Source organism: Manis pentadactyla, chromosome 2, assembly GCF_030020395.1.
Source record: "Manis pentadactyla isolate mManPen7 chromosome 2, mManPen7.hap1, whole genome shotgun sequence".
Lineage (NCBI taxonomy): Eukaryota > Metazoa > Chordata > Mammalia > Pholidota > Manidae > Manis > Manis pentadactyla.
The window spans coordinates 32,547,612-32,562,846 of NC_080020.1; the positions used below are offsets into that span (position 1 = coordinate 32,547,612).

Genomic DNA, 15,235 nt, shown 5'->3' on the forward strand with positions numbered 1-15,235 from the left:
GAATATGCCACTTTAGCACAGGATTATTCTGAGCTGAGGGCAATAGAGAAGAAGCAGATACAAGAAAAGCTCCCGGGTCACTCTCTACTTGCCTAAAAGAAGGACGAAAACTTTCAAAAGCAACCGTCCTCCCCTCTCTACCAGGAAAGATAAAAGCCCAGAGGCAACTTTAGACCCTGTTAGCCTGGAGAAGGCACCAGAGGAATCTCCACAACAAATCTTACTGACAAGCCTTTATCTGCTATTCACTGCTCATATATTACCTGTACACAGTTTACCATCTTTGGAAGGTTAACCACTTTCCTCTCTCTTGTCACTTCTCTATAAACGTGTTATTCTTTGTGGAGGATGCCTGAATTCTCACTCTTTGAGTTATTCATTTTTTCCTGAGTATCTCCCATGTATACATGTTACTAAACTTCTACTTTTTACCTTGTTAATCTGTCTTTTGTCAGAGGGTTGGTTCCCAGCTGAAAAATGTAGAAATGTAGAGGGATATTATTTTTCCTCTCCTATAGGGTCATCTGTAAAAGAATTTTAGAAACATGAACAGGCCACACAGAAGGTGGGTATTACCCTCTGGTCTCTGAAAGCCAGACCCTTCACATCCCTTCTTCCTTCCTACCTAGAACTGCTGCAAACCAGTGCAGCAACTGACTTCCAAGTTCCCCTAACAAGCTGCCTGCACAGCTACAGAGGAGGGATGCATGTGCACCAGTGTGTGTCTGTGTGTCTGTGCACGTGTGAGTGCTGAGGGCAGAGAGGAAGGGTGGCCCAGGGGTCAGGAACTAAAGATCTCCACTCAGTACTGCTGATCTCCTTTTCCACAGCCACATGCCCCTCGCCACATGCCAGTTTAATCTGTGCATTCTTACCCAAGCCCCAAGTCAAGCATCAAAAAGTCAAGAGATTAAAAAGCTTCTAGAATACAAGGAGCCTGACATCTTTCCTGACACTTAGATCACCTCCTTGCCTAGCACTCCAGTCTCCATCCAAAGGAATCCCATTTCCATGACTTGTCCTTCCTTTCCTGGGTTGGAGGGCCTTGGAAAAAAGGAACCATGCCAGATAAAATGTAGTCATTATAGCCCCTTGGCCCATCTGGACTCTCTCCAGGGAGCCTGATGTAAAAGGAGAAAATGTAGAGGCTGCAGTTTTTCTGCAAACCCGTAACCTTAGGGGAGAAAGGCAGAGGAAGGGGGGGCAGCGGGGCACATGGGAGCTATGGAAGGGGCTGGAAAAGATCTGTAAGCACAGAAGTCATAAAGACCCCATTTCTCCTTAAGTTGGCTGAGGACAGCCTGGCCCAGCTCCACTCACTCAATGATATCATTGTATTCAATGATAAAAAGCTGCCTTGAGAACCCCCAGAGAGGCCCCCAGTTCCTGGGAGAGCAAGTGCTTAGAATTGCAGATAAGGAGTGAAGAGTATGTAAGAGCCCAGATTACAGAGAGAACCCCAAGGACAGACTCTGCTTTTGCTGAGCCTTGCAGTGTCCTGGGAAGAGCACAGAACGCTACTTTTCACACAGATTTTTATCAGTGGATCTCCACCACGACCCTGCAAAGTTGATGACTGGGGGTTATTACCTTCATCTAATGAGAAAACTAAAGATCTGAGAAAAGAAGTGGCGTGTGGGAGGTCCCACCATAAGCTAGGGAACAACCCAGGGATTGGACCATGGCCCTGCTACTTCCTCAGGCAGGAACCTCAGACTGTCCCTTGAAGCCAACCTCTCCCTCAGACCATATTCAACCCATCTCCCCATCCCTGTGATTCCACCTAAAATATCTTTGTAATTCATCCCCTTCCCTCCTTATCAGCCACACCTCCCTAGATCAGATCACTACGATGCCTCACTACGATCATGATACAGCTTTCGAATGGGTCTCATTACTATTGTTTCTCTTGCCCCTTCCAGTCCACCCTCCGCACATCAGTTGGCGTAGTCCTTCTCAAATGCACCTTGGATGCTGTCACTATCTGGCTTTCAAAATATTCTGCATCAGCTTCCCACTGCCTGCAAGATAAAACACCCGCCCCCTCTAAGAAGTCTACAAGGCCTTTCAAGGGTTCACCCCTGCCTACCTGGCCAACCTCTTCTCTCACCACTTCCTTCTTTCCTCTCACTCTCTGCTGTGCCCATTAAGAACTTCTTTTCATCTTCAAATGTCACTCTTGGCTTTCAGCCTTTGTTCCCGTTACTCATTCCTGCTCCTGGAACCCACCACTGCCTGTATAAGCCAACCCTAGTACCCCTCCACCACCACCATACTCCTTCCTGACTTCACTTCTTTCTAGAGCCTTCCCTTCCCTGGTCTAGGGTAGGTTCCCCTTCCCCGTGCTCCCACGATAGTCTCAACTTCCCCCATCACGTTCAGTCCTCTGTGTCCTCCACTGAACTCTAAACCCCATGACGGAAGAGACCGCTTGCCATCTCCCTCCACAAACACCCAGGACTTAGCCCAACATCTGCCACCTAGTTGGCACGCACACTGTTTGAATGAAGGAGGAAAAGGAAGGAAAACCAGCAAGTTATGAATTCCCAGTGAATAGTCCAGAGCTCAAGCCTAGCACCATATAGACTCTCATCAGAAAAGCCAGGGATTCTCTGACGCAATTCGCACCCCTGTTGAGTCTGAGCAAGACCTATAACCCCAGGAGCCCAGGAGCCTATTCATTTAGTGGTCAAGGTGTCAGGCAAAGGTCTGTGTATGTCACTGCATTTTAAATAGAGAAAGAGTAAGCTTATTTTCTTAAAATCAAAATATTTCCTGGGTGAAATGTTAATGTATACAAAACCAGATCCGAGGTCCAGTATAAGTCTCCTCCTCCCATAGATTTTTCTCCATGGTAGTCATGCTCCATTACCCAAGCACAAAGGCTGGAGAGCAAAAACATCCCCCACCTTTCAGGGAGTCTGGATGAAGAGCAGAGGCACATCCTTGGAACTAGGGAGAAAACAGAGGTTCTTAAAGCACATCTCCTAGACACCCATATGTGTATTCATCCATCACCTGCATGCCCACACCATACCCTGCTTCTCAGCAGGCACCTCTGCCTCCCCAGGCTGGGAAGCAGCCATCCCTGCCTTGTGCTCTGCCCCTTGCCATCCACGGTTCCACCTCCGTCCCCTCAGCTCAGCCCAAATTTCCCTTCAGTCAGGATGGGTGGGAAAAGGGCTTCTTCTCATCAAAAGTGTAGAAAACTGCTTACCTTTAAAGTACACAGGAAGCATCTTGCCCAGCAGTATCCTGCCTACCTCCCTGACCACATGGTTTCACCTGAGGCAAGACTGAGTCTGACTCAAAGCCAAAAACAGGAGAATAAAAAGTTGAGTTCTCAGCCACTCAAATCCTCGGGTAGCCTGGGTGTAGAGGGAAAAAAAAACCCCATCCCTCCTTCCCACACACCACTTTTATGATTTAAAATGATTTAGCTAGTTGGAATACTGAATTCCTAAGACATTATTAGCACTAAAGCTTTGGTTCCCCCTGATTCAGACCAAATATTTATCTGTTAATTTCTCAGTCTGAATTTCTTTCTCATTATTCCTCTTACTTCTCCTGCCTCCCTCATTCAAAACCTCCTCTCCTTCAGATGGACCTAGAAGGTATTATGCTAAGTGAAATAAGTCAGACAGATAAAGACAAATACTATATGATTTCACTTCTCAAAACAAAACAGAAACAGACTTACAGAGGTGTGGAGATGTTGGGGATGGGTGAAATAGGTGAAGGGGATCAAGAAAGAGGTATAAAATTTCAATTATAAAATACTTAAGTCATAGGGATATAATGTAAAACATAGGATGTTCAATAACACTAATAATTTTGTATGGTGACAGACGGTAACTAGATTTATTGTGGGGGTCATGTCATAATGTATTAAAATATAGAATCACTATGATATGCACCTGAAACTAATAGGATATTGTATGTCAATCATACTTCAATAAAAAATAAATAATAATATATTTTTTAAAAAGCCTCCCTGTCTTGCTCCTGCAAGACAGAGTGCCAAGTAATCCTACTTAGGGAAGCTTTCTCTGTCCCCCACTCAGAAATTCTCCCTTCCTTCCTGCCTCCTCAGCACTGTACTTTCAACTCTGTTATTAAAGTTGTAATCTGCCTTGGATTATTGCTGTTTGCATGTTTTCTCTCCCACAGAGTGTAAACTGCCAGAGGGCAAGGATAGTATGTTTGCATGCACTTCCTACAGCAGCTAGCACAGGACTTTACACATAGGTACTCGATCAATATTTGCTGAAATCCACCTTGTAGAAGAGTAAAGACCATATTACAGAATTGTAGAATAGAGACAAGTTAGCTCTGGCTTAAGATGCATTGACTGATGAATGGATAAATAAAAGGTGGTATATCCATAAAATGGAACACTATATAGCAATAAAAAGGAATAAAGTACTGATACATGCTATTTAACATGGATAAAACTCATAAACATCCTGATAAGTGAAAAGAGCTAGTCACAAAAGACCACATACTGTATAATCCTTTTTATATGAAATATCCCAAATAGATATCTGTAGTGACAGAAAGCAGATGAGCGGTTGCCTAGAGCAGGTAGGGGTGGGGAGAATGAAGAGTGACTGCTTGTTTTAGTTTTCTAGGGCTGCCTTAACAAAATACCACAAACTGAAGGGTTTAAACAAACAAACATAATCTCACAGTTTTGGAGGCTAGAGGTCTAAGGTCAAGGTGCTGGAGGGACAGTACTGCCTCTGGAGACTCTAGGGGAGAATCTGCTCCAGGCTTCTCTCCTTGCTTCTGGCAGTTGCTTGGCAGTAACCATCACACCATGTTCTCCCTGTGTGTATGTCTACATCCAAATTTCCCCTTTTTATAAGGACACCATCATATTGGATTAAGGCGCCACCCTACTGTAATACGATCTTAACTAATTATATCTACAATGAGTCTATTTCCAAATAAGGTCACTCTGAGGTACTGTGGATTAGGTCTCTGACGTGTGAATTTGGGAGGACACATTTAATCCACAACAGTGTTAAATGGCTTCTTTTTTAAATGATGAAAATGCTAAAAATGAGAATGTTGGTGGGGTTACAAACTCCGTAAATATACTAAAAAACATTGAATCATATACTTTAAATGGATGAACCATAAGGTATGTAAGTTATAGCTCAATAAAGTTATTTTTTTAAAGGCAGGAGAGATTTGACAGTATTTGAAAATAAGTTCAATAAGTGTTTGAAAAGAGTGTAACTTGCAGAGAAGCCAAAGGCAATGTGCCTTTATCTATTCACACGTTCCATGTAAATTCCCTCTGACCCAGTGATACACATATAGGAGATGATCCTCTAGAAGTACCTTCCAAAGAATACCAGGGGGTTCACTCCTGCACCATTTGTAAAATGAAAAAACAAAGGAAACAACTTAAATGCCCATCAATATGGAGTAATTAAATTAATCAGGACATCTTGATTATTAACTGAATCGGGATAATGGATATAGGATTCATTGTATTTTTCTCTCTACTCCTGTGTGTATTTGATAATTTTTCATTACAAGAAATTTTAAAAGTTAATTATGGCATAAACATAAAATGGAATATCATACAGCCATTAAAAGTGACCCAATAAATTTACATGGAAATGTGTCCATAATATACTCTCATACTCTGCTGTATGAATGTAAAATAGTACAGACTTTGGGGAGGAATCTGTGGAGTGAGAGGTACAATTTTCCAAAATTAAAACATTTTATACATATATGCTAAATATATACAACTCTACTTCTAGGTATCAATCCTATCGAAATACTTGAAAATATGCTTAAAGATTATATATAAGCCTATTATGCAGCATTATTTGTAATAGTAAGAAACTAAAAAGCTAACTGTCCATTAATAGGGAAATTAATAAATTTTGGCTCATTCATTTAATGGAATCCTATTTCACCATTAACAAAAATGAAATAGGTCTATAAATGTGCTAATGTGGAAGTGTATTTATTTAGATAAATAATAAAAAAGTAAATTACAAAATAGCATATAAAATATTATCTCACTGATTTTAAAACTCCATTACTTGTGTAATTTTTTCTAGAATTTTATTACCAAAGTTTACAAACACTGCAAAAAACTCTTATATAAATGATTTGATGATTACCCATGCTATATTTCCAAGTGAAAAAAAATAGGTTATACAATGAAGCAAAACTGAAGGAACAAAACAGCAGCAGACTCAGAGACTCTAAGAAGTAACTAGTGGTTACCAAAAGGGAGGATGTGGGAGGGTGGTTGGGGAGGGAGGGAGAAGGGGATTGAGGGGTATTATGTTTAGTACACATGGTGTGGGGGACCACAGGGAGAACACAGAGAAGGCACATAGTGGATCTGTGTCAACTTGCTGCACTGATGGACACTGTCTGCATTGGGGTATGGGTGGGGACTTGATAATATGGGTAAATGTAGTAACCACATTGTTTTTCATGTGAAACCTTCATAAGAGTGTATATCAATCACATCTTAATAAAAAATTTAAGAAAAATAGGTTATAAACCTGAGGATACAGTATGACCCCATTTGTATAAGCTTACATGGGGTTAAAGAAAACTATGCAAAATACTATGTTCAGGATAAACGCTCACTCATGGATGCCAGCTATCGCTGTTATCTTAAGGTAAATAGCCTGTTGGTAAAGGGATCTTCAAACTCAAGAATCAACCTCTGGCTTCCTGCAAGTGCATGGCTTCCCTTCATGCTGACAAGGGTCCATCTAAGGCCAATAGGGCAGCTGACAGCTTCCTCCCATTCATGTTACCCTGTGCTCCTGCTGAAGGGCCGCCAGGAGAAAAAAGCTAAAGACAAAAGAAAACCATGGATATCCTTCCTGGCTGCACAGGCAGCCCTGGCTGTGGGTCCCTGGAAGGAGACAGAGCCGGAACCAGCGAACAAATCCTGACCTCCTTATCGGACAGTGGGGAGCCTTGCCAAGGGAAGGGCCGGGCACTGATTCTGCAGGCACAGAAAAGACGTGCAGTTTGGCGGACTGGAGAACCCTGCAAAGCCGTGTTCTTGAGATACAGTTAGGTCAAACTGGGCATGGCTGAGAGTAGAACTGAATTTCCTCCCAGGGCAACAGGTTTTAAGGTCAACTCCTCTTAATGACATTTGGAAACAACACAGGGGAATTCCCTCTTACTTCATTCTTAAATGTTTTTCCAAACCTGCAAAACACAAATAATAGCAACTATTTATTGCACTCTCACAGTACACCAGGCATCGTGTAAGTCCTGTATGGGCATTACATTATCCGATTCAGTCGACATCCAGCAAGGCGGCCACTATTACTAGCCTTATGAAGGTGGATGAGGAAACAGACTTGCAAACTTGCAAAGTTGTAACGACTGGCCAAAGCACACTTTGGAGGGGGTCGGGGGAGGTGGTGGGGGGTGCAAGGAACCAGGCTGTGAATCCATACCTGCCTGGATTACACACACTGTACAGTACACTGAAATCCAAATTCTAACCAGGGCCTAGGGAAGGCAGAAGGAAAGGGAAGAGGGAGGGCAGAAAAACAGAGAAGTAATACCAATGTCAACCAAAGAAGAGCATAGTGAGCAAGGGCAAGGCCTTCAAGAAGCAATACAGCACCATGGCTAAGAGCCTGGGCTCTGGAGTTAAACAGACCTAGCTTCACATCCTGGGTCTGTCCTTCCCAGCCAGGCGAGCTTGAGCAAGTTGCTGCTCCATGCTTCAGGTCCCCAATTGCCAAATAGAGCTAATACAGGTATCCACACCTCCTTGTTGTAATGATTCACTTGGATGAACCATGCAAAAACATCAGAACATCAGTGTCTGTTATACAGGTTATCTTGTACTGTGTAGCTATTACCATAATTGTTGACATCAGTATTAATATCTGGCCATCATTCCTTAACCAGAAGTTACGTGAAGACAGACTGAGCATCACAGAACATGACCCAGAAATTAGGAAATGCTTAAGTGATAACTACACACACTGTTTCTCAATATGTTTTTCTCTTATCACTTTCATACTTGAAGTCAGTCAGAGGAGCCACATGCAACATTTTGCATTACCAAAATTTAGAAAATATTTATTCGTTGACTTTGCATTAATGGAAGTTAACAGATATTGAAACTTGCTTGTTATGTGCTGGGCATTGTACTAAGCACATCATAATTTATTATCTCTAAACTTCATAAATACTGTCTATTCATTTCCTGTGGTTGCTGTGTAACAAATTACACAAACCTGGTGGCTTAAAATAACAGGAAGTTATTCTCAGACAGTTCTGGAGGCCAGAAGAACAAACGAGTTAATCCTGAGCTGAAATCAAGGTGTCAGCAGGACCGTACTCCCTCTGAGAGTTTCCATTCGTTGCCCCTTCCAGCTTCTAGTGGCTGCCTACACTCCTTGGCTTATGGCTGCGTCACACTAGTCTCTGCCTCTGTGGTCACACTGCCTTCTGCTCTTCTGTCTATGACCAAATCTCCCTCTACCTCCCTCTTATCAATTTATGTGCGCTTTCATTAAGGCCCATCCAGGCAATCCAGGATAATCTCCCCTCCTCAACATCCTTGACTTAATCACACTTACAAAGACTCTTGTTTGCCATGTAAGGTAATATCGTCCCATGTTCCAGGGATTCGAATGTGGACTCTCTGGTGAGTGGAGGCATTTTTCAGCCTACCGCATCCTGCAATGAGGTATTGATGTCTATTTTATATGCAGGCAGTAGAATATATAAGAGGCAGGTACACCTGAGTTTGAGTCTCGGGTCTGTTCGATATTGAGTAAATTACTAGAACTCTCTCATTGTGAATATAACAAGAATATCTCCTTCAAAGGACTGCCCTGAAGATTAAACAAGACAGTCTATGAAATGCCTTTGCACTATGAGTGGCTCTCAGGAAATACTCAGGAATACTCTCCATTGTATAGCTGCAACCCTTCAGATCACTTCTCCTAATTACTAAAGCTGATTTTATGCAATGTACCCTAAGAAAGCAATATCATGTTCCCAGTGATTTAGAAATAATGGAGACCCTGTCCAAAGATCACATCAGATTGGCTGGCAATCCATTTGATCTGCAACTCCAGGAGTTCTGGACAACCATGGGAACTCAATCTCAGTCTACAAAGCTACAGTTGAAAACTACAATTCAAACAGGACCAGGAGGTCTCTCTGGAGCAAGATGTGTCTAGTTCAGCACTTGCAATTTAAATCCACTTATGCATTCGCTGCCTCAGAGCCCATGCAGCAGGGTTAATTCAGCTCCTGATATTTCAAAAAAATGTTTGAAGAAAATTTCAAACACTCACAGGCAGCTCTCATCAAATCCTGGTGTGTCCCCACCCATCCATTCAACAGTTTCCTTGGCACCAGGCTCCTTGGGTGTTACACTGTCAGCTGTGGGGAATGGGGAGCCCAGCTGTGTGCTGAGTTTGGAAAAACATTTTGAATACTTTAGACCTGCCAAATACTTGGTTAAAGAATGATATCCTCTAATTTCTTAAGCCATGTGTATTTTAAGTGAAATGTAATCCATATGTCTGTGACTCATTTAAATACAGCTCAGGAAAGCCCGGTTTACCAAGAACACTGGGATATCATGTAAGCCTCTCTTTAGCTTCTCTTTCATCCAGGAAGTTGAATTTTGCCAACAACAAATGATGCTCCTGACAAGAGAGGGTCAAAGAGAGCTATCCTTTATCCTAGATAAGGTGTGAAAGTCTACCCCTGAGCTAAGACTGGGACAGATGGGGGATAGCTCCATGGCCTGGAAGTATTCAGAGTTTTTATCCAGATCATTTACATATTTCTACAAGGCCTCCTTGGAAGAGAAGTGCAGCTACTACCAGAGGTGGTAACAAATCCATCCTGTCTATTGCTGAAAAATTCCTTTCCTGCCTGCTAATTTCCCCCTCTCAAGTCCTCCAGTTATACAGTTCAAATAGGTTGAGAGAAAAAGAAGAAACTGTCTTGACAGTTAATGTTCCGCATGAGGTTTGGAGGTTGACACAGACACAAAAGAAAACAAATATCCATTAATAGCTAGACTTGTGCAAACAGGATCTCTCTTTAGCTAACCAGGCCAGTGCACAATGAATGGGGTAAAACCAAAGGACATCTCTCCTTTTCTCAAGCCAAAACGAATCTTAGCATCATCTGGACTCAAGGAAGGACATATACTGAAGAGATGAGTATTCCAGAATGTGCTTAAGAGACTAGTATAAAGAAGTATATGGCCAAAGGTCCTCTGGGCAAAGTGCCTGCTAGTTGAGCTGCTCATTTGTTTTTGAAGGTGACCTTGTAATAATCCTGACCTCTGGTAATGCAGGCCAATGAGCTTCCTACAAGCTGGTTCACCAGTTCCACATGCCCTCCTCTTGGGGAAAAGTGGAAAAAAGAGACAAGAGAGAGTCAGGGCCTACCTCCCCACAGAGGTGTCATCTCCCCAGATGCCTGTGGTTAAGGAAGATTCCGCTTGATTTCAGCAAGCAAGTTTTTGTGCAATATGGTTTCTGGGTTGATGAGGCAGTCCACAGAGCATGAAGGAAATCACATGGAGAAAAAGGATTATGGATTTATGTCTCAAAATTGTGGGCTGAGGAAATAGTAGCCTATCATTTCTTCCCTATAATTTCCTTTCTAGTGTTTATGCTGCTTAAACAGTGGGTCCTGAGCTAGCAGTTCATCCTCAACTTCAAGGTTCATGGTTTTGGGGGTACACACCTTTATCATGCTGCCCCCCAGGAATGTCTCCACAACTGGAGAGCAAACTCCCTGAGGCAGGGACTCCTTTTCCATTTTTCCACTTAACACACATCCTCTAAATAGACGGTGAAGGAAAAGCTCCTAGAGCCCACTGGGATAAAATCCCCACTTTACAGATGGGAAGGCTGAGGCCTAGAAGGGCCAAGCTGGCTTGTTGACCAGTACGTTGTCTGTCTCTGAACTCAATACTCTCTCCACTGTACTATACTGCCTCAATCACAAGTCAGGTTCTCCTCATAACAGCTAGGCACCAACATTTGCAGATGATATGTACATGAGTGAGTAAATGCAAAGCAATGTAATATATACCTTATGAGGGCAGTGCATTACTTTCATGACATATAGCTGAGTCTAAAAAACAAGGTAGAACCCTCTGCATAGTATAATTTCATTTCTGCTCCTCCCTCCCCTGACAAAAATAGCCTGTGCATGTGCTTCTATGTGATTGTATCTATGAATCTCTATGTATGTGTTCTCACATGCACAGAAAGGTCCAAGGTATGCCCACCAAACTGTTAACAGTGGATTCTCCTTGTGGGTGGGAGACTGTCATTCTTTTGCTTATTATATTTTGGTACTACTACATGGTTTACAATGAGTATATATTGCTTTTGCAATTAAAAAAACATGAAGCAAGAAATAACAGTAGCCACCATTTACTGACCAGGCACTATGCTGGACCCTTTACACTCACCAGCTCATTTCATCCTCCCCATGACTCTGTGGCATGGTACTATCATTATACCTCTGCCATTATAGGGAAACTGAGGCTAAAAGAGGACAGACAGCTAGTAAATGGCAGAGTCAGAATCTGAACCCAGGACTGTGTGGCATGAAAGCCATAATCAGATATTCCAATGATGTCACTCTATTTTATTTGTACTCAATGAGAGAAAAGGGTGTGTGTCTCCCATGGAATGTCATCCATATTTCCTGAGTTGCTTCACAGCAGAAAAAGGCTGCCAGCTGCTGTGCTATTGAACTAAGGCACCCTGGGTGTCTGCTGCCTGAGCTGAAGGCCTGTTTGCTACAGCCCAATCTCCTGGCCCAACCCCTGTGCTCCTCCGTCCTCACCATTCTTGGCGATCTCTCCATGTGTGAATTCCATTAAAGGCTTGCTCACTGCTATTTTGGGCTGTGCATTAGCTCGTGGGCTTTGATTTAATGGGATCAGGCCAGACACCTCAGGATGATGAAAAAGAAATTAGAAATGTCCTCTCCCTCCCCTCAGACTCCCAGAAGCCCTTGCCCTCAGCTCCTGGGAGGCCTGAGAATCTAATACATGGGGAAGTGTATCAGGGGTGGGGGGTGAGGATGGGAAATGGAAACCTTCATGGTCTATCAGGGACTTGGAGCTTGGCTGTGCCTTCTCCCTGAAACTGTCATCTCCTAGCCATCCACAGGGCTCACTTCCTCGCCTCGTTCAGGTCTCAACTCAAATATTAATTTACTGCCAAGGCCTTCTCTGACCACCATTCTGAACCAGCATGTCCCTCCCCAGTCCCTGTGCTCCTGAGTCCTTCTGCTGTTTTGTTTCCTCCACAGCACTTGTCATTGGATGCACTACACATTCACTTATTTATTTACTATTCCTGCCCCCAGAATATAAGCTCTATTCCGGCAGAAATTTTTATTCACAGCTGTGTCTGCAGTACCGACACCAGTGCCTGGAAGGGTGCATAGTAGATGATAAAAATGAATGAATCAGTTATGGAAGTTAAGAATTAGTGCCTCAGGAGTCAGCACAGGGCCTAGTTTCCCCTCAAGTATCAAGGGATCACGAGGACTTTAATGCATCGATTTGGAAAGCCAATAACAACTTCATCCGCCTTAAAGCTGTTTTGAATCTGGACTTGCAAGCAGCATGAATGAAGAGACTTTGGGAAGTAAACACACTAGGAAGTCATGTGCAGTTGAAGTTCCTCTTGCTAACACATGTTCAAAAACAAAAAGCCCAATTTAGACGAAAATAGCAGGAAGCCATTCCCGAGGGATACCTGGTGAGGTCATATTGCTTGGCTCTGCTGCTTCCATTTTTGTCAAATCTCTTGCCTTTTGCCAACTCAAGGAGTCCAGGAACCACATCCAGCCCCCCACTGCTCACTGGGAAACCAGATAGCTGCTTAGAGCAGCAGACAATAGAACCACATCCACGGGCTCTCCTCCGGAACCCAGTGTGGGACAGTAAGATGCACAACAGCCGTCACTCGCTGTGTGCTCTGTAAGCACTTTGTGCACATCACCTCATTTTAGTCCTCATAACCACCCTATGAGATCAGCATTACTCTTCCCATTTTATAGATAAGGACACTGAGTTTCCAAAAGATGCAGCAGTTTGCCCCAAGTAACACAGTTGGTAAGTTGAATCTGGGTTTCTGTGACTCCAGACCCAACTCAACAACACAAATGATCCTCGTCTCACTTGATAACTTGCTGTGTGACCTTAGACAAGAGCTTCTCCCTCTCTGAGTCAAAGTCACTACACCTACACAGAAGACTCCTGCAGTCAACGTTTTCTAAGACATCTTGCTGCTCTAACATCCTATGATCTCTTGCAAAGATTCCAAAACATGAGGGAAGCATGAGTCTTGGGTTCCCTGCTTGGCCAGTCCAACTCTGAAGGATTTGCCCATGGCACAATTCCATCTCTTGGACTTCCAGAGGAAACTGAAAGGTCAAGTGCTCCACCTGGGCAGACTAGGACAGATCAGGCTCAGGTGGCAGTAGGGAACTTTCAGACTAGACCTGAAAGTCTGGGCCATGAGAAACGAAAGAAGGTGCCTGAGAGACTGTCAAGAACAGAGCCTCTGAGGGCCTTTCCCTATGCGACCAATGGAAGATGATGCAAGGAGAAACCCTGGTAGCAGAGCCTGCACCATCTGGGATGCAGCCTGTCAGGTCTTTTCCAGGAAAATGGGTCAATAGGAACACGTTCTTGGGCAGGTTTTACTCTCAGGAAGAAAGTAGCAAAAATGTGTGAGATGCCACCTTTCTGGCTTCCTGAAGGCCACCATCCACTGGAGGCAGAGGAGAGACATGCATGAAGCCCATTACTGCTCATGCTGCAGGAGTCATGCTTTTACCACAACCCCAACTCCTTTGCAAGTGTCCAAATGCCCAAATTTGGAATAATTTATATTCTTGCTTTTCTTCCAAGCTTAGCAGCCATTCCCATCCTTCTAGACAGGGGAAGGTCCCTATCCATCCCTTTCTTGGCAGTGATGTGTTTGATTACTCATCTGCTTCCAGGCAATTCTGGAGTTTGCCCAAAGGAGACAGGCAGTTCTCTGAACCACTCAGCCTTATCTGCAAGTCTGTGCAGCAGAATGAAAGTGGGACCATTGGTGGGAAAATACCAAAGCCTTCAGAGTCCCCTGGCCAAGTAAGCAGAGCTCTCCAATGTCCACGCAGATTGGGAAGGGCAGAACAATGGGCAACAGCCATGCATTATGTCTACTCACCTGCTCGATAACATAAATCAAGATACAACTGCACTTGACGGCAAATCAATGTGGAAATATTTCTGAGCCAGGAAGCCACCCAAGATGAATGAAATGAGGAAGATGGAAGAACCAGCCTAGTGAAGCCACGAGACTGCTGACCTTGCCCGTATTGGCAGAATCTCAGATTCAGCTGACCCAGAACAGATGGAGCAGCCTGGGTGCCTCTCTCCTCTCTCCTCTCTGCTGTTTTCCTCCAGTGCCCTTCTCTTCCTGACACACACACACACACACACACACACACACCCTGGGTGCCTCTCCACACACACACACACACACACACACACACACACACACACACACACACACACACACACACACCTGGGTGCCTCTCTCCTCTCTTTTTTCCTCACACACACACACACACACACACACACACACACACCCTGGGTGCCTCTCTCCTCTCTTTTTTCCTCCAGTGTCCTTCTCTTCCTGACACACACACACAGCCTTTTGTGCCTGCAATGAACTCTAAGAGGCCCCTCAGGGAAGACGTTACAACTTCCAGTAACTTCACAGCAACTCCAGAGATTATGGAGGCGTTGTCTTTGCAAGACGCTCCCGACAAAGGAACCGCGGATTGAGAGCCTGGGTCACTTGACCTGCAAACTGCTTCCGTGCAACAGAGCAGCACCTGCGTCCGGTGCTGATGTGGAAATGAACTGTTTCATTTTAGACAAAGGAGAAGTCCACTTACTCATTCTTCTCCAGGTCCAGGATCAGTTCTCGCCCCTCAGCCATCACCCTGAGCTCAGCTTTGAGTGGATGCTAAAAGCAACAACAGGACAATGTCAGTCCCTGAAAGCAGACACGAGGCCCCCAGGAATGGGTGCAGGACCTGGCACCATGCACTGACACTAACCCACAGGATGGGAACATGAAAGGGCCAACTGTATGTCCAGTCCAAATATGAAATAACTTCAGTCCCAGGATGACCCAGTTCCCCTCCC

The 15,235-nt window shown here is 44.0% G+C and overlaps 1 protein-coding gene across 1 annotated transcript in view; it reads right to left on the reverse strand.

The window, feature by feature from the left end:
* ADAM19 (ADAM metallopeptidase domain 19) overlaps window positions 1-15,235 on the reverse strand; it is a 75,539-nt gene that overhangs the window by 53,359 nt on the left and 6,945 nt on the right. The window contains exon 3 of the mRNA XM_036913770.2: window positions 14,983-15,053. Within this exon, the coding sequence (XP_036769665.2) occupies window positions 14,983-15,053 (71 nt within the window). The remainder of the gene's footprint in view (window positions 1-14,982; window positions 15,054-15,235) is intronic.